We start from the raw sequence: 26,287 nt of genomic DNA, 5'->3' as shown, positions 1-26,287 counted from the left end.
GCCCCTCAAGTGTCACCTTGTAAAGTTCAAGAACCATTTGAGCGTGTCATCTGTTAATGCATCCCAGCGATGAAACAGGGTTATGGGGAGGAGGCTGGGGGCCTGAGGAGGAGCCACCATCCCAGAGGAGGGCTTATCTGCTCCTCTCTGCCACAAATGTGTCCGAATCTCAGTTGGATGGAGGAGGATTTGCTCTGGCCTTTCAAAAGGTGCTTGGAGAAGCTGTTTAGATAATTGATTGTCCGTGTTCCTGTCGTCCGTCAGGCATAATGTCACAATCCCCAGACAGCTGCATCTATGAGAACACAGTGAAAGGGTTGAATATTAGACGCTGGAGGATGCACACACACACACACACACACACACACACACGCACACATGCAGACGGCAGATTTGTGGAGCAGAAAAGCTTCAGGGTGACCAGGGACCAGAACGTATTTCACAGGCAACCGAGCTTCCACATGTAAAAGGACGCAGCTTCTTCAGTTCAACCTACTGCCGATCAGCAGATCTTAGCAACAGCAGATCAGATCAAAGATGTGGCGTCAGTGAGGCTCTTTAATGTCTGCACGCAGGTCTCAGAGGTTGTGATGTACAGAAACTCTTATCTTATGGTTACCTTATCTCCAGCTCACCAATAGAGCCACAGGAGCCAAAATGTTGAGATATCAATGGTAAAACATGGGGACCGGTGCTGTGGAGGACGGAGCATAAACAACAGCGAGACTTTGAACGTCTTCCCGCCTGATTTATCTGCAGGACACATCTCTCTGTGCGTCCTTTACTGTTGGAATATAAATAATGTAGGTCCATCATTTCTATTTCAACGCACAAAGCTTGACGGAGCTGTTGTCACCATCTGGACCTGCAGGGTTCGACCTGTCATGTCTGGTGGGATTCAGTCGCCAACCGGGCTGACATTGTTTAGGCAGGTTGGACTGGGAGGAGGCTGCAGGGCCATGCTGGGAGGACACGTCCACCCTCGTTCCTTCTCCCACTGTTGACAGATAAAATCTCATCCAAGCACGCCGCCAGAGCATGCAGCACATTTCCATGATGTTGCGTCTTTACTCCTGTCCCTGATCTCCTCTCTGGTGAAGTAGCGGAGGACCACAGGGTCTGGAGCTGGGTCCTACCGGTTTTAAACCTTCCTGAAGTCGTATCAGGTAACAGGAAGAGGATCAAAAACACAAGGTAAAGGGCACCAATGAGACCTCTACAGCTACACAATGACGGAGGAGAGAAAACGCGACCCACATCCTGGGCTGGAAGGAAACCAGAAAAAAGAGACCAAAAGAGCCTAAACACCACTGGACCACCAGCAGACGGGGCTTTTAGACCCTGGTCTGAGGACGGTGAGTGTAAAACCAGAAGACGTGATGGTTTTAGATCTGCAACGATCCATAAGTTTCATGTGGTGAAACTAAACGCCCCAGTTGTCTGAAGCTGTATCGCAGATGTGAGGAGGGAAGCTCGAGCCAAAACACACGATAAATGCAGCTGTTCAGGCTAAAAAGCTCAAATCAGCACAAGAATAAAGTTTTTACAGTTTTTTTTAAGTTAAGCTGGATCTTCCGGTCCAGCAGAGCCGTTGGTGTCCTGACATTTAGTTTCGAAGAACTCTTGTTCAAATGTTATGTTCAAATTTCAACAGAAGAATTGTGGATTAAAAACCAACCCTTGGTGATCCAGAATGATCCATTTGGACCCAGTTTACACTCAGAGCTGAGAGATGTCCCTCTAAATTCATCTCCTCTGTTGTTTGTTCTGTGTGCATCGCCTTTATGGTAGCAGCCCTGATTACTCCCTGCTGGACCCGAGGCAGTTTCCATGGATACTGGACGCGGTGGCTCTTCTGGCCTTACTTTAATTGGATCACCTCAGATCTGTGTGGAGGGGGAATCCCGTGACCTGGCCTCTCTTCTCGCTCTGCTTTAATATTCAGGTCTGCTTCTCTGCTTTTGCAGCTCTTTAATATTGAACCAACCTGAGACGCTGCGGCTGCAGGGCGACCGTCCGGCACATCTGACCTGCGACCTGGTCCGCGTTCTGATGCAGAGCATTCGGGTCCCACTCTCGAAGGGAGATGTTTTTGTGAAGCTGTTTGGGAGCGCGGGGGGCAGAGGCGGAGCTCGTTGCTGCCTGCAGGTGTATAAATACCCTGTTTAGATGTCCGGGCCGTTATTCTGGTCCTGGCACGTTCAGCCTTCCTCCGTGTGGGGAGCTGAACCCGTCAGGGTGACCGGGAGGAGGATCTTCCACCTTCAGAAGGTCAGTGATGATCTCTGTAATGGATTCACTGCTTCTCTCAGCTAAATGAACGATCCACACGTGTTTGGATGCAGGAAGGGTTTAGATCTTCAACACGGAGCTCCGCTCTCACCCAGAGGTGTGAGGAAGATACTGATGAGTTGTTAGGGTTTATTCAGGTGGAGGAGAGATGTTCAGGGCCAGGAGATGAGGTGGGGGCAGACGAAGGCGAAGGGGAGGCCTTGCTGATGAGGATGATGAAGAGCACATCAGAAATGTTTCTTTTAATTGGTTCTGAGCAGAACATCCCCCCACGACGACGGAGACACAACAGTTTGACGTTGCGATGCCCCTGCAGGAGCTAAAGTGGAACTGACGACCTTTGACCCTTTTATGAAGGGTCATTGGTGACTGCTGGTGCCCCTGGTGACCATCCTGCTGAACTACGGGTCTATTTTGGTCTCTTCTCTTTGAGTCTTCAAGCTCTAACGAGGAAATTTTAATGAGGATTTCAAATTTAAACGCAAGACTCCTGCCTGCGTTGCTGTGTTCCACGATAAAAATCATCAATCCGGAGTTTCAATATGCGTAACGACACTTTTCGCTGTATCCCATTTAAGGAGGGTGATTTATCTTCCTGGGACAGCAGTGAAGTTGGGAACGGGGAGTCCTGTCTGGACCGTTGCTATGGAGACGGGCACTGACTGATGAGCTGGGAGTGATGGGAGCGTTCCCATCTCAACCTCGATAACACCGTTTAATTAAATTTACCGTCTTAATTAGTGTGAGGGTGGATGCATGCAAGAGACAGTAGCTGGACATTTGACGTGGGGACATGAGATGACCTCCTGCAGGAGACGCCACAAACCACAGACCAATCAGAGGCCGAAGCCACAGGGAGCAACATTTTAATCATAAATGTGCTTTTCATTACAGTTGGGAATGTGTGGGGTCACGGTCCTGGCTAAAGGTTTGAAGGAAAAGAAATTAATCAAGAGGAGGACAAGAAGCATCTCTCAAACTGTTGTTCACAGCTACAGCAGTCGCACTGCTGTTGGAAGATTTCTTCTTTCAGGAATCAGGGCGGGAATGTGAGAGAACGTTGGAGAACGAAGGCTTCCAGGAATCACGGGAACGCTGCCTGATTAGAACCCTCCTTGTTGATGCAACCTTCACTCCGTCACTATTGACTTGTGCTGATTTGTATGCAAACAGTCAGACATGGTGTGACTGACCTTCTCGGTCCCAAGCCTCAGCTGAAATGACAAGCTGATGTCACCCTGATAACACACATCTGTCTGCCTTAAGAACGTGTTTCCTTCGGATTTTAGATCTTTTAATGACACTTAAGTGAATCACAGCTGTTGGGAGTTATTCTTTAAACCCCTTCAAGCTCACAATAACAAGACAAACGTATTTAAATGCACACTTTTGTGCTGGGATATGATCTGCAGACAGGTGGCGTTGCACCACGTGTGGATGACCGCTAGAGGGCGCACAAGGTTGACTAAGCTCTTAGTAACATATTACAAAATGCCCCCCCCCCCCCCCACACACACACACACACACACACAGATATAAATGTATATAGATACAAAAAAACAACACATTGGAAGCTGTTCTACTGATCAGATCAAATGTTTGACAAGAAATTCCAAAAAATCTTTTTTGACAAACGCCAAAAAACAGGTTATAGATTCAGAAAGCTGCCGCTGCCGCTGACATGGCAGTTCTGCAGCCAGTGAAAACGCGCCACGAAGTGTTACCTCACGCGGGGCTTAAAGCTGCTGCAAGGTTGAGGCCACAAATTGGACTGTGACCATTTAAGACTAAACCAAAACTTTCCGCATGGCTTGCTAAGTCAGCAAAAAGGGGGATTTAACCAAAACTCCTTTGCTCTGTGTGTGTGTGTGTGTGTGTGTGTGTGTGTGTGTGTGTGTGTGTGTGTGTGTTTCAGTCTCATGGCCGCTCCACCCTCTTAGCTGTTAAACTCTTCTAATAAGGTTTCTATAATTTAGATAAGCCGAAGATCAGATCATCTTAAGGATTAACTGGCTCAGTTAGCATGCAAGGTTTAAGCTTCTGGAATATTCACACCCCAGTTCTGCCTCAAGCCCAACCAGGAATGAAGGAAGCCCCAGTTTTAGATGAGGTTGTGTGAGGTGAAGCTTCTGTTCTGTTACGTCTTGCTCTGCTTATTTGGGTCAGAGGTGCAGGTGCATCTTCTCAGCAGCTGCCTCCTCCAGCTCCTCCAGGAGACCATCCGGTCCTTCCACTGTGTCCTCGTCTTCAACACCCTGACGGAGAGTCTTCCGGAGGAGCCGCAGCCATTAACTCAGCAGCTGAAGGCCACAGCTGGACAGACGCACCCAATTCTTGTTGTGTTTTTGGGTTTGACGTGACGCCACCTCCCGGGCTCAGAATTCTGCTCAGATATCTGCTGTTCCATGATTCATTCGTTTCACTGTTACAGGTTCAAAGAAGCCCTTTAATTCTGCTGCTAATACTCCGATTCGTCTGCAGTTACTGCGTCGCTCCAGTGACGAAGGTCGTTGGTTCCCTGGAGAGTCCTTGAGCAGGACAGCATGAGTGTGCGTGATGTGCTGAGACACCCTGCGAGGTGCGACACGCTCAGTGGACGCAGACGAGTCACGGGGAGATCTTTAAGGGGGCAAAGATGATATGAAAAAAATAATGTCCTCTGCTTGTGGTTCCTGTGGGGACAGAAGTAACTGACACCTGAGCTCTTCACGGAGGACAGATCGCCGCTGTCACGTTACCTGAGGAGTACAGAGCGCCACCCAGTGGTTCCGCTGCAGCTGTACAACTATATTGTGTGAGCGTGTGTGTGTGTGTTTGTGTGTGTGTGATGATTCCTTAATATGAAACAATTTCTGAAAACATTAAACTAAAAAAAGCAATTAAAACAATGTTTTTTTTAAGGCTGGACAATAAAAAGGAAGGTGAGTGACTCCATTGCAACAGTAGAGGGCGCTGCTCACCTTTCCCCCATCTGCCATTGCGGTAAAGGTCAAACGTCATCTCCCCCGACCGACCAACCCTGTTGTCATTAGCAACAGTAGTTTTACTCCCCTGTTCAGTCACGTTAGGTTACATTTCCCCAGTTCTGACAGGACCGACGGTGGCGCTGAAGCAGACGCCTCTATAAGAGCAGCAGGGGCAAAGGTCAAATCTTTACATTCAGCAGTGAATATCCACCGTTTGGCTTTTCCACTTCAGCTGCTGCTGTCGGCTGCAGGCGCCGCGTCCTTCTCTGGCTCTTTGCAAACATCCAGTTGCTGTTTTAAAATGGAACTCTTCGTCTTCTGTAGGTTCCTCTACACAAAACCCCTTTTAAACAAAAAGCAAGTGCAAAAATTTAAATATTAACCAATCCTACGATGTTTCGACCTCTTTGATGACATCATTCTAATTTGTGTGGGCATATGTGTGTGTGTGTGTGTGTGGGCGTGTGTGTGTCCTCGACGTTTGCTAATTCAGCCGTTATTCTGGGAACAGCTGAGCTTTGAGTCAAAATATGTCTGATTTGTTTGCATCTGTGTTTTGTCTTTAATTGATGATCAATCACGAATCTGTTCAAAGGTATTGAAACCGCCCCTAAAGGACTTTGACCTTGATCCTTGTGATGTGATGTTCCCTCAAACAACCTGTCGGCTGAAATCTGAATTTGGCATCTGGAAGATTTGTCGCTGGTATTTTTCCTTTAGGAAAACGAAGACCCGTGACCTTTAACCCTGGGAAAGTTCACTTATGTAAGAGCTGACATGAAGGATTAATGAGTTTGTTGTGTGACAAAGTCAAAGTCATGCCCCCCTCCCCCAGTCAGACCAGAGACATCTCGGGGGGGGGGGGGGGGGGACCAGTCTGACTGTCCCTCAACCATTTTTGGTTCCCAGTAGAAGTGCGGCTCCGGTCCAGTAAAACCTGGAATGACTGAATGTTTTCCTTAACTAGCTACAGTCGCACGTTCAGACACATTATTGAGTCAACATGAAGCACAACAACAAAATTTGACGAGTTTCTTCACGTCCATGTTGTTGTTGCCGCGGCCGGCCTGCAGGGGGCTCTCTCCCGTCACGGTTTCTTTCCCTCCGCCGGGGAACAACTGAGAAGCACCGTTTTCACAGGAAATATTGAAAAGAACCAACATTGTGCGTTGACTCACTGGTTCTTGGCATCCAGACACAGTTCTATTGTATGCGTACATACACACTGTCTGAGACGAGGGTTGTGAGGAGACCCAGCACAGCTCCGTCCCCACAGAGGACAGAAGTGAAATGGGCTGAACAAAGCTTTTACAGTGTTTTTGCTCCCCGTCGTGTCGGATGGAAACTGGACGAGTTTTGCGAGCGCAGCGGCAGCGGCTTGATGCATTTCAGTTGGGAGCACAAAGCGGCGCTGAGAGCGGGACAGAGGTCCAACATCCTCCACACTCATTCATAAATTCCTCTTCCCTGAAGCTGGAGGTTGGATCAGCTTGTGTGTTTTTCTCCCCGTGTTGTTCCACTTTACAGCTGGGCCATAATTCAACTGTGCAAAGCTGAAAGTGTAAAAGTTCCTCCAAACAAAGCGTAAAAGGAACGGCCGCCAGCTGCTGGTGCTTTTTACAGTCCCAGAGAAGCAACCTGCTTGGAATTTTCCTGCAGATGTGATTGCACGACTGGCTGGTGGCGACCTATTAAAAGGAGCCTCGGGGGCACAGAGCGAGCCCTCGGGAGACAGATGATACAGCGTGCACGGGGATAAAGAGAAACAGAGAGGGGTCTTACCTTAAAAGGCAGAATCCTGAAGGCTGTAGGCCAGAAGAGCAGGAATGTGGCCCTGAACCTTCAGCACCTTCAGCCTCGCTCTGATTCCACACAGGTAGAGGCTCCATGATTGTGGACTCAAAGGGAGTAACGCTGGAGGTTCTAGGTTCAGAATCCAGCGTGTTAGCGGGCCTCAGGAGGCCGCGTCAGTCAAAACAAACAAGAGTTTGCAGGAGGGAACTTCCACTGATGTGGAAAGATTTGTGATGCAACAGCAGTAAAATTCCCAGATTCATCGTGTGGTCATCGGCTATATTCAAGAGTTCGGTACTTCGGAAAATATTCCAGCTCAAACCAGACAATAGGTCGGATGCTGTCAGCGAGCCAAACTTTGCAAATGGGGCGGAAGAAAAGTTACGCTAACCCGGTCGGTGAATAGAAAACATGTCCTCTGGCATCTGGGAGTGTCGGGGGGGTGGGGGTGGGGTGGGGGGGTGCTCAGACCAACGATCTCTTCCTCTTCCTGGGAAAGGGGAGCTGCTTTGGTTGTAATCAACAGGTACGGAGCAGTCGCACCTCAGAGCGTCCACATCTCCCCACACTGAGGAACAATCCTGTCCCAGATGTGCTGGACAGATGTCTCAGCTGTTTCCTGTTAACACAGCCTTTCACTCCACATTCCCTTCACACCAGAAAATGTTGTTTTGCCTATTTTTGGGCTCTTGGGAGCCGGATCCGTTTATGTTGGACAGTGTCTGTGGGCCAGGTTATAATGTGGGGTCCCAGAATGTGGCCCCACTCTAGGACCTCAGGCGGGGTCTGAGAATGTGGCCCCACTCTAGGACCTCAGGCAGGGTCCCAGAATGTGGCCCCACTGTAGGACCTCAGACAGGGTCTAAGTATGGATGTCTTTGGATGACAGAGATCTTGTTGACTTGCAGAAAGCAAAGATAAAAAAAAATGATGTCACCCACATCTATAAGTAGAGACCGCTCCCCAACAACCCCCCACCACCACCACCACCACCTGCCCCTCATTGCACCGGAGGAATTCCCAGTCTTGTCCAGGGAGCTGCGATCCAGCGACCGGCAGCTACGGTTGAATATAGTTTGGTCCAAAAGAGAATCAGTGCGTTGCTGCCCTGGTTTGAGAGAAGGAGCTAAAATATAGAGAAGAGTCGTTTGCTGCTGATGCCGGAGGTGTGACACGACAGAATAAAGATGGACAAAAGCGCTCCGACGCCAGCGACTGAGAGTCAGCAGAGGAGCTGGATTAGCGTCAAATTCAGCTGCATCAGCGACTCCACAAGCACGAACTCGTCTCAGACGCTCGAATGCAGATTTTTGGGAAAGCCTCCTCCTTTAGATCAAGAAACAAAGCTTCTCTAATGTTTACGCCTAAATTACCACCATCAATGTTAAACTGTCATAAAGGGAAAATTAGTGCTTGATGTTGCGATTAATCTTTAAAATTACAGGTGGAAGCTGGAACATTGTAAATACTGGAGTGGTAAAACCAACTATTGTGCCGCTGCCACTTGCAAATAGCCCTTGAATTATGAGATTAAAGGTGAAGGAGGAAGATGAGGAAGACTGCAGCAGACCTGGATCCTGTCCTGCCTCTGTCCTACTTTCATGTCCGGCGGCACGTGAGAGAAATTCCGAGTCCCCTCACCATGGAGACGGGCAGCCAAACACACGTCAACAATGCCGTGGAGCTGAGGAACCAGCGTCTGCCAGACCAAACTGCACCTCTGCAGCTCTGCTCCACATCAGCTCCGTCTCCTTCACCCCTGAGAACACCTCCTGCTCGCTCGCTGGCGTCTTCTGACGGGAACGGCGGCGCCGCGCAGCTCAGTCAGCACGCCGGAGTCCAAGCTCCACGCTCAGCATCCCAAAGTAAATGTTTCCATAGAAACCTCCCGACTACCGTAGCCGTGGCCTTGGAGCCTGGATCAGCTGCAGCACTCACAGAAGAACCAAGACCTGGGGGGAGTCTCAGAGGAACAAAGACACACTCAACCTCACCCGTAATCCGGTTCAGCTAGTTTATCAGATATTCTTGCTCCACCAGGTCCACCAGCCTAGGTTCTGGATGGTTCCCCTACCCCTAAAGCTGCTGTGTGATGTGGTGACGTTGTTGAAGTAGTTCAGCAGACCAGATCACAGCCCACCACCACAGACCTTCACACCCATCAAGTCCTCCCTCATTCTAAAATAAAAGCACGGTCTTCACGTGTTCCGACTGCTCTGCTGTGTCCGTCGGTGGGACCAGGATCCAGAAAGGTTCTCCTCTCCTTTTCCTGACCCAGATGGAGTCCATGAGAGGCTCCTCCACCTCCACGTCTGTGACACTGTGCACATTATGAGCTTCTGTAGAGGAGGTTGGCTGGAAAGTTTTGCTGGATGGGAGCCGTGCTTACTTTGGCACCGGTGACTTCTGGACCACAGTTTATTCATCTGTGAACCGACAGTTTCACCTTAGCCCAGGAAACGGAGGAGCTGGATCCCCCGGATCACTTCAGTGCCGGAGGAGTGGAATGTTCTCCAAATATTTAAAGGCCGGTCAGTTTTGGAGGCCACGTTATATTTCAGACTTTTCTATCCGTGTTCAACTGTTTGTCAGAACCAAATTCACAGGAACAAAATCCAGCACTTTGACCTTTACCTGATTTTTCTTTCCTTCAAAGAAATCAGCAGGTTGGAAAATGACAAGGCAGCGTGTGGTGGCAACACCCTGGTCTCCTCCCAACATCAGAGAACCCTCCTTCACTCACACACCCTCTTTTTTCTTTTTTCGGAGCGACACAAAGCTGAGGTCAGCTGCAGTGTGAGCGGAACAGGAGGAACATTGTTCTGGTCTCCGGTCTGTGGGTGTCACAATAAGATGTCCAGTTGTTCTGAACAACACGAGATATCTCCAGAGAGAAAAGCCCCACAGCTCCCAGAAAGAGTTCTCCTTCAGGTTCTGATAACCTCACCTACTTTTGCTCCCGCTGACCCTAAAATCAAAGGTCCACATGGATGTTATTCCACAAAAGGCATTGGGATGTTGCCTTAGCTCAGAAGTAACACTGGGAACCTACATAAGATGCCTCTTTACTAAGGAAAAAAGTGGGCCTGTCCCCACCTACAGTTGGGATTTCACCTCAAAATTGATGTTCGCTCCAACCAAATTTCCCTGTTTTGGGGTTGACGTCGATGCGAGCGCTGATATTTCAAACAACTCCAAAGGGAGTCCTGCTAGCTCTTTATCCATTAGCGTGGGTTTTTTCCAGCGGCTGTGCCGTGACCGGCTCCTCTCACCGGTGCCTCCTCCAACATCTGGTCTCTGGGCAGTTTGGGACGCCTCAGCTGGGCCGGTTGTGGTTGTTTATGGACTTTCTGAGGGATTCGGAGAGGCCGACCCACTGGGCGGCAGCAGCGAGATCAGCCCAGATAATGATTAGCACATGAAGTGATGTTGTTCACACAAGCGTGTTTGGCTCCACATGAGACTTTAGCATGTTTGGACCAACTGAGAATGACACAGATGCATGTGGGGGAGATTTGAAGTCCAGCTTAGTTATCCCCCCCCCCCCAGTAAGAGTTATCGGTCAGTGTTTCATGACTCTTTTCTATTCTTATATAAACATACACACTCGCATATCAGTGGGGAGTCTCTCTAACTGGGGAGGCTGGGAGTCTCTCTAACTAGGGAGGCTGGGAGTCTCTCTAACTGGGGAGGCTGGGAGTCTCTAACTAGGGAGGCTGGGAGTCTGTCTAACTGGGAGGGCTGGGAGTCTCTAACTAGGGAGGCTGGGAGTCTCTCTAACTGGGGAGGCTGGGAGTCTGTAACTGGGGAGGCTGGGAGTCTCTAACTGGGGAGGCTGGGAGTCTCTCTAACTAGGGAGGCTGGGAGTCTCTAACTGGGGAGGCTGGGAGTCTCTCTAACTAGGGAGGCTGGGAGTCTCTAACTAGGGAGGCTGGGAGTCTGTCTAACTGGGAGGGCTGGGAGTCTCTAACTAGGGAGGCTGGGAGTCTCTCTAACTGGGGAGGCTGGGAGTCTGTAACTGGGGAGGCTGGGAGTCTCTAACTGGGGAGGCTGGGAGTCTCTCTAACTAGGGAGGCTGGGAGTCTCTAACTGGGGAGGCTGGGAGTCTCTCTAACTAGGGAGGCTGGGAGTCTCTAACTGGGGAGGCTGGGAGTCTCTCTAACTAGGGAGGCTGGGAGTCTCTCTAACTGGGGAGGCTGGGAGTCTCTAACTGGGGAGGCTGGGAGTCTCTCTAACTAGGGAGGCTGGGAGTCTCTCTAACTGGGGAGGCTGGGAGTCTCTCTAACTAGGGAGGCTGGGAGTCTCTCTAACTAGGGAGGCTGGGAGTCTCTAACTGGGGAGGCTGGGAGTCTCTCTAACTGGGAGGGCTGCGAGTCTCTAACCGGGGAGGCTGGGAGTCTCTCTAACTAGGGAGGCTGGGAGTCTCTCTAACTGGGAGGGCTGGGAGTCTCTAACTGGGGAGGCTGGGAGTCTCTCTAACTGGGGAGGCTGGGAGTCTCTAACTGGGGAGGCTGGGAGTCTCTCTAACTAGGGAGGCTGGGAGTCTCTAACTGGGGAGGCTGGGAGTCTCTCTAACTAGGGAGGCTGGGAGTCTCTCTAACTAGGAAGGCTGGGAGTCTCTCTAACTGGGGAGGCTGGGAGTCTCTCTAACTGGGGAGGCTGGGAGTCTCTCTAACTAGGGAGGCTGGGAGTCTCTCTAACTGGGGAGGCTGGGAGTCTCTAACTGGGGAGGCTGGGAGTCTCTCTAACTAGGGAGGCTGGGAGTCTCTCTAACTGGGGAGGCTGGGAGTCTCTCTAACTAGGGAGGCTGGGAGTCTCTCTAACTAGGGAGGCTGGGAGTCTCTAACTGGGGAGGCTGGGAGTCTCTCTAACTGGGGAGGCTGGGAGTCTCTAACTGGGGAGGCTGGGAGTCTCTCTAACTAGGGAGGCTGGGAGTCTCTAACTGGGGAGGCTGGAAGTCTCTCTAACTGGGGAGGCTGGGAGTCTCTAACTGGGGAGGCTGGGAGTATCTCTAACTAGGGAGGCTGGGAGTCTCTAACTGGGGAGGCTGGGAGTCTCTCTAACTGGGAGGGCTGCGAGTCTCTAACCGGGGAGGCTGGGAGTCTCTCTAACTAGGGAGGCTGGGAGTCTCTCTAACTGGGAGGGCTGGGAGTCTGTAACTGGGGAGGCTGGGAGTCTCTAACTGGGGAGGCTGGGAGTCTCTCTAACTAGGGAGGCTGGGAGTCTCTAACTGGGGAGGCTGGGAGTCTCTCTAACTAGGGAGGCTGGGAGTCTCTCTAACTAGGGAGGCTGGGAGTCTCTCTAACTAGGAAGGCTGGGAGTCTCTCTAACTGGGGAGGCTGGGAGTCTCTAAATGGGGAGGCTGGGAGTCTCTCTAACTAGGGAGGCTGGGAGTCTCTAACTGGGGAGGCTGGAAGTCTCTCTAACTGGGGAGGCTGGGAGTCTCTAACTGGGGAGGCTGGGAGTATCTCTAACTAGGGAGGCTGGGAGTCTCTAACTGGGGAGGCTGGGAGTCTCTCTAACTGGGAGGGCTGCGAGTCTCTAACCGGGGAGGCTGGGAGTCTCTCTAACTGGGAGGGCTGGGAGTCTCTAACTGGGGAGGCTGGGAGTCTCTAACTGGGGAGGCTGGGAGTCTCTCTAACTAGGGAGGCTGGGAGTCTCTAACTGGGGAGGCTGGGAGTCTCTAACTGGGGAGGCTGGGAGTATCTCTAACTAGGGAGGCTGGGAGTCTCTAACTGGGGAGGCTGGGAGTATCTCTAACTAGGGAGGCTGGGAGTCTCTCTAACTAGGGAGGCTGGGAGTCTCTCTAACTAGGAAGGCTGGGAGTCTCTCTAACTGGGGAGGCTGGGAGTCTCTCTAACTAGGGAGGCTGGGAGTCTCTCTAACTGGGGAGGCTGGGAGTCTCTCTAACTAGGGAGGCTGGGAGTCTCTCAAACTGGGGAGGCTGGGAGTCTCTCTAACTGGGGAGGCTGGGAGTCTCTAACTGGGGAGGCTGGGAGTCTCTCTAACTAGGGAGGCTGGGAGTCTCTCTAACTAGGGAGGCTGGGAGTCTCTCTAACTGGGAGGGCTGCGAGTCTCTAACCGGGGAGGCTGGGAGTCTCTCTAACTGGGGAGGCTGGGAGTCTCTAACTGGGGAGGCTGGGAGTCATTGCTATGAATGACTGAACGAATAAGAAAACCGATATGAAACTGGAACAAGGAAATACAGTGAGGAGGTCAAACAGCTTCACCAATCAGATACCAGACTGGGACCAGTGCTCAAATCATCCTGTGGCCAAATAGCTGTCAATCAAACAGGGATTCAGCCTTTTCCACTGATCCTCCATCATCAGCCCGAGGCTCGCCCACGGCTCCCATCACGCCAGAGATGCTGCGCGTCTGGGGGCGGAGCTAAACCCTGGCACTGATCCACTGACTGTAGCGTTGCTATAACAAACCTGTTCTGCAGACAAACGCATCGTTGCTACGGGAAGATTGAACGAGATTAATAGTCAGTCGACTTGTGATGTTTGATCATAAAATGTTTTAGTGTTTTTGAGCAGCTTTATGTTTACAGTCCTCGTACTCGTCCCTCAGCCCAGTCCTTAACTTGACGCAGCAGTAATAACCTAAATCTTTGCCTCACACTGCGTAACCTTACATTATACACCCCCAACCATTACAACTTAAACATTTGAACAACAACAACATACCTTTCAGATACAGTTTATTTATGGGAGGAAAGAAAAAGTCTCAGTTCTGTTTTTTCCCAAACTTAATATTGAAATTAAAATTTACACATTTTGATCACATTTTGGTGATGATCTGGATTCTAGAGAGACTTTGACCTGCCAAAGCTTTGATCCTAAAGTGCCCTATTATGTTGGAAACCTTGTGTTACCAAAGCCTTTATACAGGATACACAATGCTACGGATGTATGTCACCATATGTGAAGGACTGAGCTGCCTGGCGGACGTCTGCACTCTCCCAGGACTTATTTGTAGCTACGTTTGCCAAAGGCTTTATTTCTTTTGTGGCTGGAGGCCGATGTTGTGGCTCATCTATGGGGCGGCGCCGAACAAAGTTTGCCTGCTTGTTCAACAACTGTTTTACAACCTTGTCATGTTGTAGCCGACAACAGCCTGACTTTTAGATTGAAGCCCCACCAACACCCCCCCCCCCCCAACACCCCCTCCCTTCCTTGCACAGCTGATTTATGTCCGGTCCTGGACACTTGGGCTCCATAGCTGGAATGCAGAGAATTTCAGAGACCCCTCCCCAGCCCGTTCTGTCCACACGCAAACAAATGCAGCAGGCGCCTAGCTGGGGCAGATGAAGGCCCGCCGGTGTTCCCACTGCAGGGCAGGGAGGCAGAATGTGAGGAATGTCAGAGGCGAGAAAAGAAATGCATTCTATCCTTCTGTAGTTCTTTCTCTCAGTACTACTTTCATTATTGCTGCAATCAAGCAGAATTGCTCGTTTACGTAAGCTGCGCACTCTCGAGTTAGAAAAAAAGACCAAATCAAAAGGACAAAATCCATTTATTTGTGCCGGATTTTTAAAAAAACAAAACAAATATGCATAGTGTTCCATTGTTTGTGACCAATGGATCTTGTGGCAAACAATAATAGATGCTTGTTAAACATTTGAAATCACACAATGCAATGTGTTTCAGACTGTGTAAAAAATAAAATAGGAAAAGGACTTCAAAGTTTTCGTGTGCATACTAAGAAAGTCAACGTCGTATTAGAGTCAGGCACAAAGGCTGTGTTTGTAGCTGTAACTCAACGGTACATGCATCCTAAACATGCAGCTGGCATCGCAAACAAGAAGGAAAAAGTCTCAACACTCCATAGAAGCAAGAATAGTTACATGTTTTGACAATAAAAACATAAGCAGCTCTGTCTCGGGTAGCTCATTTTCATCTCAATGATATGTCCAGACACCATTTTGATTGCTCTCTAAGTCTTTCTCTCCTCGGGTCTTTAGTTTAATAATTCCCTTTCCCTTCTAGAGGCCTTAGCCCAGCTCAAGGCCTGCTCTTCACTGCGGGTTTATCCATTATGTTGAGCACATCGTCCAGGATGGACGGGCCCAGGTCCAGTTCAAGAGACAGCATTGACCCTGTGATCTGGACAAGGGAATTCTGCGACGGACTCTTCTCTTTGGAGAACTCAAACTCAAAATCACAGATGCGGCCGTCCTCCACCCCACTGTCCCTGTCCACCCACTCCCCGCTGAACTTGGACAGCTCCTGCTTAAAGCCCACGTTGAGGTCGCTGGCAAAGTGTCCGAAACCGTTGTCGCCGTGACTGCTCGTCTTGTCTTGCAAGTCTTCTTTGAAGCTGTCAAAGCTGTCGCTGCTCACATTGCTGTTCAGGCTTCCGTTGGCCTTGAAGCTGCCGTTACTGTGGCTGCTGATGTAGTACGAGCTCGGCTTGTCAAACCTGCTTTCATTCTTGTTAAGTTTATTAGCTTTGGCAACCACCTTTGAAGCCTTGTGTTTGCTCGCCAGAAGATCCAGCAGGACCTCCGGATTTGAGCGTTTGTCTGCTGAGGGTGATGAAGGTTCGTTGTCGAAGACATCCATGGAGTGTAACAGAGCATCCATCTGCAGGATCTCTACCTCCTCTTTCTGCTCAGCTTTCATTGGTTCCTGGGGCCCAATAATACCCTCCAGTGGCTCGGATGTCATGGGAAACACAGTGGAGGACATGAGGGGAAGGGTGAGTGCCTGGCAGCTGCCGATTGTCGGGAGGGAGATGGCGTTCTTGAGCACCGGAGAAGGTGTTTCAACAAAGGAAGCATCACCAGTGCTGTTAGCTCTCAGAAATTCACTCTGGATGCTAAACTGAGGCTGGACATCACCCTTCCCAGGGAGGAGTTCGTACTTTCCCTGAAGGAAAGACATATCCCCAAAGGCATCTCTTTGTCCACCCTTGCCAATATGGATGGTGTGACGGAAGTCCCCGAGTGGTGGACTGATCATGTCAGGGGACAAGATGTCCCTGAGGCGACATTTCTTTCCTTTCTTACTGTTGGTGGGTTTCAGGTATATTGGGGCTTTCGCCGGCATGGCTGTTAGATGAGATGTCAAGCAGGTAGAGAAGAGAGACCGTACAGTTGTGGGTGATGCAGCTCAGCAAGTGAAAGGCTCGAGTTACATTCTCAGGAAGTCGTGGGTCAGGCGGGACTCCAAATATAATCCTAGCAATTGCAGCATCGATCAGGATCTGAAATTCTAAGCAGGACTGTTGGATGTCCGGGAGAAGGCTCAGATGGCCGCTTTCCTGAAAGACACAAATATAGAATTTGATTTATCGGCATTTTCCAGCACCACTCATTGGTTCAACCCTGCACTTCTGTCCTAATTTGGATAGTAGTGTAAAGACAGTTCTTATTCTAGCCACTATCCCTTCAGCTTCCGACTTTTACACCAAGCCACAGTAAAACTGCAAGTCCTGAGGTTCATTTTCATTCTCAGGCTTCTCCAGAATTGGGTCCTTGGACATTTGTGCACATCGCGGCTGTTTGAAGCACACCCTGAATAACTAAATAAAAATATCCTCATCTTCAGCCTGTTGCTCTATTTTCTCTTCCACACATGAGCCTCTTTTGGCTTCTGCCGCTCTAGATGTGCTAATGTAGAACAGCTGGGAGCTGGAGAGCTGTAGCAAAGTGGGACTTTAGTGGGATCAGAGAAGGGCAGCCTTGAGCTACCGCTCCGGCTCACATGGAGATAGAAAGAGATGGAGAACGAAGGGTTTAAGGCGATAGAGCGGGGGATTACGCAGTCAGTGGGTTTAAGAAAGTGGGCGACACAGATTGTGAATTGATTTAAAGGGTGATGTGGGGGTGGGCTCCAATTTAATAAAGGAGGTGAGACCTCAGAAATACCTGGGGGTGAGTAGGCATCATCGAGCTATTGGAACTGATAATACGAGCCTGATTATTTCGCCACAATCTCAATCTGCTTTTCCATCACAACCCAGTGAAAACCAGCCAGCTTGGCTCCATTTCAAAAGGGGAACGAGCGTGAAGGACCGTTGGAAGTGACAGCAGGCCAGGAGAGTTGAAAAAGGGCTGACAGGGTGTGTGATGGGGGAGGTGGGAGAAGGAGCACCAGAGCTTGCCCATTTATAGACATATTTACTTATGAGAGGCCTGTAAGCAGTGACCGTCTGACAGAGTGCACGGCTGCACAAAAAGCGCCTGGGCGGTCAAGTCCACCAGAAAGGTTTCACAGAGAAAACATCCACATTCCTGCTGGAGCTGACTCCATAGAGATGCAGTGCATCAGCCTTATCAGAGACACTTTAAGTAGGCTATGTTTATTCAGAAGGTGCATTAGTGTAGAGCCAGATCCAAACAGCAGACTGGAGAGAGCCCGACAACAGCGTTCAGCCTGGACTCTCTAACCTGTCCCATGTCCATCACATCTATAGTCAGAAACTGTAAATTCAAAGTATTCCCCAATAAACCACCGAGCTACTGCAGTAGCCGACAGCGTGGAGCGGCTGTATATATAGCAGGACAAGCAGTGAGGGATGCAGAACACGTAGGGGTGTTTAGAATGGCAGCGCCACTCTCGTGTGTGTGTGTGTGTGTGTGTGTGTGAGAGGATTTCTGAATGCATGTCATGTGTGTCGCTGACTGAGGAAGAGGGGAGGGCACCCAGGAGTGCTGCAGTGTTTAATCAAGGGGAGCAGCAGAGTCCCCCTTTCAAGGCTTTCTCCCATCTTCTTCAGTTTGCCTTTGATACCCTGTGACCTTGAGAGCTGATGATCACTGCAGGGGGAGATTAGCCTTGGACAGGAAGTGAAACACACACGCCTTAAAGCCAAAAGCTGCTTCCTGTGGGTTGAGACACTGCATAACTTGGGTGTGCGTTTCTGCACTGTAATTCCTAAATAATGGGAGTGACTGCAGCGCTGTGATACGCGTCCATGCTGTTTGAAGACAATACCAGAGAGAGGAAGTCCCCCAGTAGAGGGAAAAAGCTCTTGTAGAGGACATCTGCTGTGAGTCCCAGCTAAGTCAGCTGGGCTGGTGAAAGCCTGGAGGTCTGACCTTCACCCCAGCCGCCCTGCTGGTAGCTCAGTTTGGCTTCCATGATAAACAGCACTGGAATTCCAGTGGCTGAAAAATTAGAACCCACCAACCTCCACGAGGAATAATTAGCAAGAGGTTAGGAAAATCAACATTAATTTAAATAAATGCAAAGGATAGGAAGCGAGGACAAAATGCCCGTTGACCTCAGGAGGGACACGAGGGAAATGAAATCAATTAGAGAAAATTCCAGGATGACCATTCCTGCTCGCCTGTAGCAGCTGGGTCGGTGTGTTCTGCTAGATTTTAAAGCTAAGGATAGATTTGCGCCCTTCAGTTGGATCTGCTCCAAAAGAGGCGGCGGGCACGTGTTGACTGGTGCGAGTCTGGCGGGCGCCACATCTGCAGAATGCAGTCACGGGTTTCATTTACACCTCGAGGGATGCCTGGAGTCCACAGCAACTTCTTGTCTGAAGACCATGCAGCCAACCAGACAGTGAAGGGAATTCCAAGGTGAAGGCAGCAAAAGCGGCTCGTCCGGGCTTGTTTACACTCACATGCGCTAGTTTTACGATCTGTGTCGTAAAGGCGCTCTTATACGATGTTTAATCTATTAACTCCCCCCCTTTGTTCTTATATTTCCGTCATCAAAATTGTCAAAAAGCCGTGACTTCAGAGCGCGGGCTCTCCTGGGACGACTCCACGCGGCGTTACAGCCAGTCAGGACTGGATCCACTGTGTCATTGGGTCAGCAGGAGACATCTGTCTGGGTATGAAGCCACTTGGAGCCACTCCACACTTCCAAAACTGAGCCCTGCCTCATCACCTCACGCACGCGGGTAAGTTGCAAGTGAGGGGGAGGTGATGAAAGTTGGAGTGCGGGGGCAGATAAATGCAGCGTTGGCATCTACTAATTAAACCATGTGCGATTTGTCTGGTATTTCTGGACTCGTGTGTCACGCGCGATACAACTGGGTCAGTGTATTCTTAGAGGAAGTGTGCAGCCTAAACATGATGATGTTTTACAGTGCACCCTAAACCTGCAGAGACTGCAGCTGTTCAGAATATGACCTCTGTATGACTTCACCCTCCTTTAAAATAGAAGCCGTGCGTCCTCTGATGGGATTACGCTGCTGCTGTTGTCATCGATGGCGTTGCAACAAAGTCTCACACTCCTGCAGCCCCCCTGCAGACCTGCGGTCAGCCCCACTGCAGCCAAACTTTATTCCTTCCACATGTGTCTTCAAAGTGGAAGTTTCTAAAGCCTCCTCTGAGGTCTGGCCGTGGCCTTTGAGCGTGTCCTGCCTGTGAGTAGCAGACGAAAGCCCCTTCCTTTTGGGGCTGTTGTAAAAATCAAATGCACATGCCACACTTTCATGGCAGCCTGGAGTGGGCAGTTTTTGCATTAACCCCCCCCAATTATAGGCAAAGGCCTAACTTTTATAGAGGAGATAGCAGGGTGGAGTGCTGGCCTTTAGTAATCTGTCCTTCTCTCCTGTTCCCCATGTGCCATCCGCAAGCATGGCCGACATTTGCCAATGTTTTCCTTGGCTGAGACGAAGAGAAAACCAAATCAAAGTGAATGAATCATGAAGGGAGTATCAGAGTCGCATGGCAGGGGGAAAAAAGAGCTCGTTTCGGGATGCAAATCTTCCCGCATGGAAGGAAAAACAAGGCATTTTACAGCAAGATGCCCTAAATGTCTAGAAATGATGAAGCGTCCGACTCGCGTGTTACATGTATGGCTGACGATGGGATACACGCTCCCTTTGCTACATTCTCCTCTAGACCTTCAGGACAGACCCACAGTCGTGACCGCAGTACGGATCTGCTTCCAGACGGATTCGTGCACAAGCGGAGGGTAAAACAAGTGGCGATTCTGCTCACCTCGGGGCCACAGTCGCTCTCCTGGCTGCTGCAGCCTCGGCTGGCGTCGGTGCGGCTGTGGGAGCTCAGCAGCTGCAGTGCTGCTGCTCTCCTGGCATGTTGACTCCGCTGCGTCTCCTCTCGCTCCGCTCTGCCTCCAGGCTGCTCTGCTGTGGACTGGGACGTCTGCCGCACAGCTGTTCTGGAGCTGCACTCAGGCTTCTATTCAGCGGAGAAGCAAGTCTCCTCCTACACCTCCGCTCACTCCACCCTTCCTCCTCCCCATCTCCCTCTCTCTCCCCCTCTCTCTCTCTCTCTCCCCCCCCCCATGTCAGCACCTGTGCACGCCTGTCCTCTCTCCCGCTACATGCTGGAATGCTTTTTTCTTCTTTCTTTTAAGGAGCTTTGGGGTGTTGAGGATTCTCTGGGCTTCCTGAGCTGCGGTGATGAGTGATCACAGCCTCGGGCTTGAAGGAAGAGATAAAAGGAAGAAATAATCCCACTGACATGGATCTCCTGAGTATAACACACACACACAAGCATGTGCTGTATATGATGGGAATATTAATATCAAGTGTGTCTGGTGGTTTCACCCTGTCTGAATGTGGGTCGGGATCAGTGATGGATGCAGCTTTACTGGAATCCCACTTCATGTAAATCTTGTTTTGGGCTGTTTGCGCCTCGTTTTCAGCTTTTCTGTCACCTAAAACTTTAGATTTCTGCTCTACAATTAAAAGAGTCCTGACGGATCCAACCAGGAAATGAGCGCTTTAAACACTCGGACATTGCTGGATCCTTTTGGTCCCAACAGAGAGAGACACCAATATTCATTCATGGATTTTCAAGTAAACGTAGAGCAAAAATGTCAACATTATATTCAATATGAATAATATAGAAGTAAACGAAAAACAACGAGCATAAATGAATTCATTAATTCGATGTGTTTGATTTGTAACTGCTCATGTGACACAACAGTTTGCTGAAGGTTTTTCATGTCTACACTCACAGTTTGCTTCCAAACACTTGCTGTACTATTTTAGCTCATTTTGCACGTCTGTTTCTGGGCAACAGCGTGCGTGCGCAGCCCATCGGCCCATAAAACGATTCGTGGGTGTTTTAGTGTGTCTATCACAGACGCAGCGTTTGGCCCCGCAGCCCTCAGGCCAGGGACACGACAGAGCTCCCCTTCGTTTGGGGTCTCGAGTGGGGAAAAACGAAGACGCAGCTATATCACCTTGGTAACCAGGTAGGGGTGATGTCACACCCCCGGAGGGGGCAGAAGACAGACTGGTTCCTCTACAGCGTCTCACAAAGTGGCAAAGACAGTATGTGGTGGGGGAGGGGTGCAAGTGTGTTTGATAAAGACAGATGGAGAGAGAAAGTGTGAGAAAAAAGAGAGTGTGCATGTGCCCCCTTCCCCAGCCCGGGGGTGAAGGCTTCATTATTTGAGATGCTTCCTCCTTCTGCAAACAAGACACCTTCTCACTTCTGCTTCCTGGCTAATGTGCGTCACGCCGCCGCCGCCTCATCTGACCGGATGCAATCATGTGAGTCATGAAACCCGATTTAGGACGTGTGTGTGTGTGTGCGTGTGCGTGTGTGTGTGTGTGTGTGTGTGTGTTACAGCAGCTCTGGATGTCACGCTGCCTGAGGCTGATGTGATGGAGGCGTCCAGGCATCCGTCACATGATCGGCTGGTTACAGTGGGACACACAGCCTTGTCTTCTCAGTCCCTGGAGGGAAACGACTCACCAATCGGCTGTATGAATAATTGTTATCAGCCTGAAATCATTATCATTTACAGCCCATTTATGGACTCCTAGTCAAAGGTTTGGGCCACAATTCTGATAGATAATTGATTGAGATGATTAGCGATTATTGATCTGATGATGTCAGAAAAGCCACTGGGAGTTTTCCAAATCGTTGCGCTGCTCAACATCAGAGTCAGAAGGTTTTATCTGTATTCTGTAAGAAACAAGCCTCCTCCTGCATTACTCACATTCCACAACGACAAGAAAGGCTGATTTGACATTTTAACACTTCCTGTTCGTTTTTTTTTTGTTGTTTTTTTCAGTTACAGTAAAAATGTTGGTGGTTGCTGGTTTTTGTTCCTTCAAAGCCGTAACGGTGGTCTTCCACCCAGTCCCAGCAGGCCCAGAACCCAGCTGGGTACACAAGTGGCCTCAGACTACGGTTATTTGGTTAAGAGAAAAGCCCAAACTGGGTCCTGCTCAGAGAAACAGGCAGCATTCTGTCAGTAATTCACGTTAAAGGCTCGGCTGAGGAGACAGACTGAAGAACTTCTCTTCTCCTACAGGCAGCAGCATGAATAAACGGTTTCCGTGGAATACTCGGTAACTTCTGCCAGGAATATCCCTCCTTCATTCAATTCCCTGACTAAATGGTGCCTCCGCCAGTCGGACAAGGGGAGCATTCTAAGCGCTGTTTGTCCTGTAAACTCCTCCACTGAGCCGAGTTTCCCAACTGCAGGGCCACGTACAGATCCCAGGTCAGGTAAACAAGCAGGTCCTTGTGGAGCGAAGTAAACCGGCCGGGAAAAACAGGAGTCGGAGTCACACACGGCTCTTAAAATACCTCCTGCCTGTGGCAACTCTGGAGGCGCGGCAGGCGTCCACGCTAAGTGTTGCTGGCGGCTTTTTCCTGCTTTGCAGATTTAGTTTCATGTTATCACCTCCCAGAGTTGGAACCACGTGTCCGGGATGGCGAGAGCTTCATCACTATCGCTGGCTGTGGGAGGTCGGAAGCTCGGAAGAACAACCGGACCGAAAGCGTGGCAATATCAAACTCAGTGGTGGCCTTTTTGTCCACACCCGAAAGGACACAATTAAAAGTGTCGTCAGTGTAAAAGGGTAACGTCAGATAGGAAATCAGATAAACTCCAGTGGATGTTTTGGCTCTGACATCACGTAACCGCAGATCTAATTAGATAGCGCAGCTTCTCTGCTGTGTGACACCGAAACTCTGTCGGTAGGTTTAAGAAAAGATCAGTGAGCTTTGGTTTCACATGAGCCTTGAACTCTGCTCTCCAGGATGAACGTTGCATGTGACCCCGACCTCCACCTGCTCCTCCTGCTCCTCCCCCTGCTCCTTCCGGTCCTCCTGCTCCTCCTGCTCCTTGCTCCAAATGTCACATTGGCGTTGACGTGTGAACAGTGTAGTTTAGGATCTGAGTGTCTCACACACACACACACACACACACACACACACACACACACACACAAGATCGTGGTGAAGCCACGTTAATGTTGCCGGTCCATAAAACCATCAAAACCAGTTTTCCTGTCGATGACCCAGGGGGGATTTGAGAGGCAGGAAGCAGGATTTTAATGGTGGCGTTCATAAGATCGGGGCTACAATGGTGTTGGGAGATCGCTACATGTTGACAGCTTTGTTTACGAAGGCATTCTCATCAGATCTGTCTCGTGCACAATCATTTCCTTCTGACTGTAAACATTTCCCAATATTCCCAGCAGGCTGCGTACAGGGAGGGAGCTTGTCCTGGGGACACCGGCCTCAGTCCAAAGTACAGCTGCAGGGAGTGGAGGAGGGGACTGTGGGGAGCCTAAACGCTGTCTTGCTCTGTGGCTGCAGTCTAGAATGTTTTTGCGAGCGTGCACGGGCAGACCACACACGCCACAGGTAGCTCCCTGTCTGAGTGACCTAAGCATGATGGGAAATGTGGAGTTTGAGAGCAACGAGGGCACGAAAGCTCTTATTTAATTATTTACATTGTTGGTTTGAGTGGAACTGGGAACCAGCTTCATTCTTGACTAAAAGAGCTGGAAAATTCCTTCTGATATCCCACATTTCTGTCGTAGCAGGTCGATCAGCAGAACGTCGAGCTTCTACATCAACACCTTGGGTCAATGCAGATCACACCAGCAAACACAGGAACTGGACTGGTTTCACTGGGAAGTGCAGCTACAGATGCATTTGGAACGGCAACACTCTCCCCTTTCTGTTGCTTGTGCACGTACCTGAGCTCGGCTTGATCCCGTGGGTCACAGGAAGCACGAAGCATGTTTTCAGGGATGAAAGCTGAACACGGTGGGAGTTTCAGGTCCAAGCTAATGTGACACGATGTCCTGCTTCATCATACAAGAACTCCTGGAATGCAGAAGTGAACATTTCAGATTAATGACAGACTGAAGACGGTCCAAGCCACATTTTCCCTCATCCGTCAACAGACAAACACTTTTTTAGTCGACCATCGGACCACATTGGTGTGTTGATGTCTGGCTCACATCTTTGGAGAGGACGCATGCGAGTGAGTTGTCCCAGTGGAATTTCAGAAGCTGCGTCCCAGGCCACCCTGTTGCAACCGTGCGGTGGTGATCCATTACCAGCAGTTTACATCCTGCTCCGTCCACAACGTTATTAAATGTCCCGGCCCGTCCCGCTGTCACGGAGACAAAACCACGGAGAGACAACATATTTACATCAGCCACAGAGTCAGAAGGTAAATCCATCGTACTTCCCCCTGGGAGATGTCTTCCCATCCAAATGAGGGCCCACGGGGACCATGAGGACGCCTCAAGTAGACACCAAGTAGACACCATGTCCTCCTGCATCTCATTCAGTGTGGACAGTTTTAATCCCCTCACAGTCTCTCCTCAGTGTTGGAGCAACTCCCATCAGGATGTTGGCCATGCTGTCCTACCTGTAGGACACAGAGGAGGAGGACAATGTTTGCGCTCAGAGCTGTCCAACTCATTACTCTTGACATACATCTCTGTCTCTGTCTCTGTCTCTGTCTCTGTCTCTGCCTCTGTCTCTGTATCTGTATCTGTATCTGTATCTGTATCTGCATCTGCCTCTGTCTCTGCATCTGCCTCTGTCTCCGTCTCCGTCTCCGTCTCCGCCTCCGCCTCCGCCTCTGCCTCTGCCTCTGTATCTGTATCTGTACGTGTCTCTGCATCCGTCTCTGCCTCTGCCTCTGTATCTGTCTCTGCCTCTGCCTCTGTCTCTGTCTCTGTCTCTGTCTCTGTCTCTGTCTCTGTCTCTGTCTCTGCCTCTGTCTCTGTCTCTGCCTCTGCATCTGTCTCTGCCTCTGTATCTGTCTCTGCCTCTGCCTCTGCATCTGCATCTGTCTCTGCCTCTGCATCTGTCTCTGCCTCTGCCTCTGCCTCTGCCTCTGCCTCTGTATCTGTATCTGTATCTGTACGTGTCTCTGCATCCGTCTCTGCCTCTGCCTCTGCCTCTGTATCTGTCTCTGTCTCTGCCTCTGTATCTGTCTCTGCCTCTGCCTCTGTATCTGTCTCTGTCTATGTCTCTGTCTCTGCCTCTGTCTCTGTCTCTGCCTCTGCCTCTGCCTCTGCATCTGTCTCTGCCTCTGTATCTGTCTCTGCCTCTGCATCTGCATCTGTCTCTGCCTCTGCATCTGTCTCTGCCTCTGCATCTGTCTCTGCCTCTGTCTCTGTCTCTGCCTCTGTCTCCGTCTCCGCCTCTGTCTCTGCCTCTGCCTCTGTCTCTGTCTCTGTCTCTGTCTCTGTCTCTGTCACTGTCTCTTAGTAATGTTGCACTACCCTATGTTGCCCCATGGGGACAAACAAAGTTCCCTGAAGCTGACATCTAGTGTGAGCTTCAGTGAGGACTGAATGTGCACATGTTGCCTGAGCAGAGTCTGTTCCCCATTAGACACGTGCTTTAGGCTGGGTCATGAATGGAATGTGAAGAATGCGCCCCTTGCTTATGTAATGCTTTGTCAAGTCAGGCGGTAGCAGCAGTCTGTTCACCTTTGGGTGCTGATGGCAGGCGGCAGCAACAGGAGAGACCAGCTCATCATTTCTGATGTGAGCGGAGCTGAGAGAAGAGCTCCACTCATCTCCAGGATTAAATATCGCTGCATGCTAACGCTGGGTGGGGAGTGTGGACTGAACCCAATCACTGAAGGTTATCTCCCATCTGATCAAATGATTAGTGCCTTCCTGTTTTTCTTCCATGCCCCTTTGGGCATCCTGTGGGAATCCTGGCCATTCCTCCAGTCCGTGTCTCATCCATTCAGTGGGTAAATAACATTCCACGACACCAGAAGCTGTTTTGTCTTTGTAGCTGAAATAGTCTTCACCTCCACCAACCCAGGGTTGTTTTTAGCTTGTGTGTTTGAGTCGTCCCGACATGATGACATGAGAAATCCAGCCCATCAAAAGTCCTCACACGCCAAACTACAAAGAAATCTGGTGCTTTTAAAATACTCTACTGAATTCAAGAGGCTTTACTTGGGGAGAGTATAGATCTACTCAAGTGCTTGGTAAGGAACTCGTTAAAATAGACCGGCTGAAGTGGCCTTTGATGTTTGATATAAAAGCCGTGCTCGTCC

General features: G+C 50.1%; 1 protein-coding gene across 1 annotated transcript; it reads right to left on the bottom strand.

The window, feature by feature from the left end:
• Window positions 1-14,554: 14,554 nt before the first annotated feature.
• On the bottom strand, window positions 14,555-20,181 carry cdc42ep3 (CDC42 effector protein (Rho GTPase binding) 3). Its single transcript, XM_011619638.2, has 2 exons — window positions 19,969-20,181; window positions 14,555-16,322 (listed from the first exon to the last, which is right to left on the bottom strand). Exon 2 carries the CDS (start codon window positions 16,106-16,108, stop codon window positions 15,062-15,064), a length of 1,047 nt encoding a protein of 348 aa, XP_011617940.1. The 5' UTR covers window positions 16,109-16,322; window positions 19,969-20,181; the 3' UTR covers window positions 14,555-15,061.
• Between the last annotated feature and the right edge of the window lie 6,106 nt (window positions 20,182-26,287).

The sequence above is a fragment of the Takifugu rubripes genome, chromosome 4 (assembly GCF_901000725.2).
Source record: "Takifugu rubripes chromosome 4, fTakRub1.2, whole genome shotgun sequence".
Taxonomy (NCBI): domain Eukaryota; kingdom Metazoa; phylum Chordata; class Actinopteri; order Tetraodontiformes; family Tetraodontidae; genus Takifugu; species Takifugu rubripes.
The sequence above is the reverse complement of the archived record's forward strand: the minus strand, read 5'-3'. Positions and strand labels throughout refer to the sequence as shown.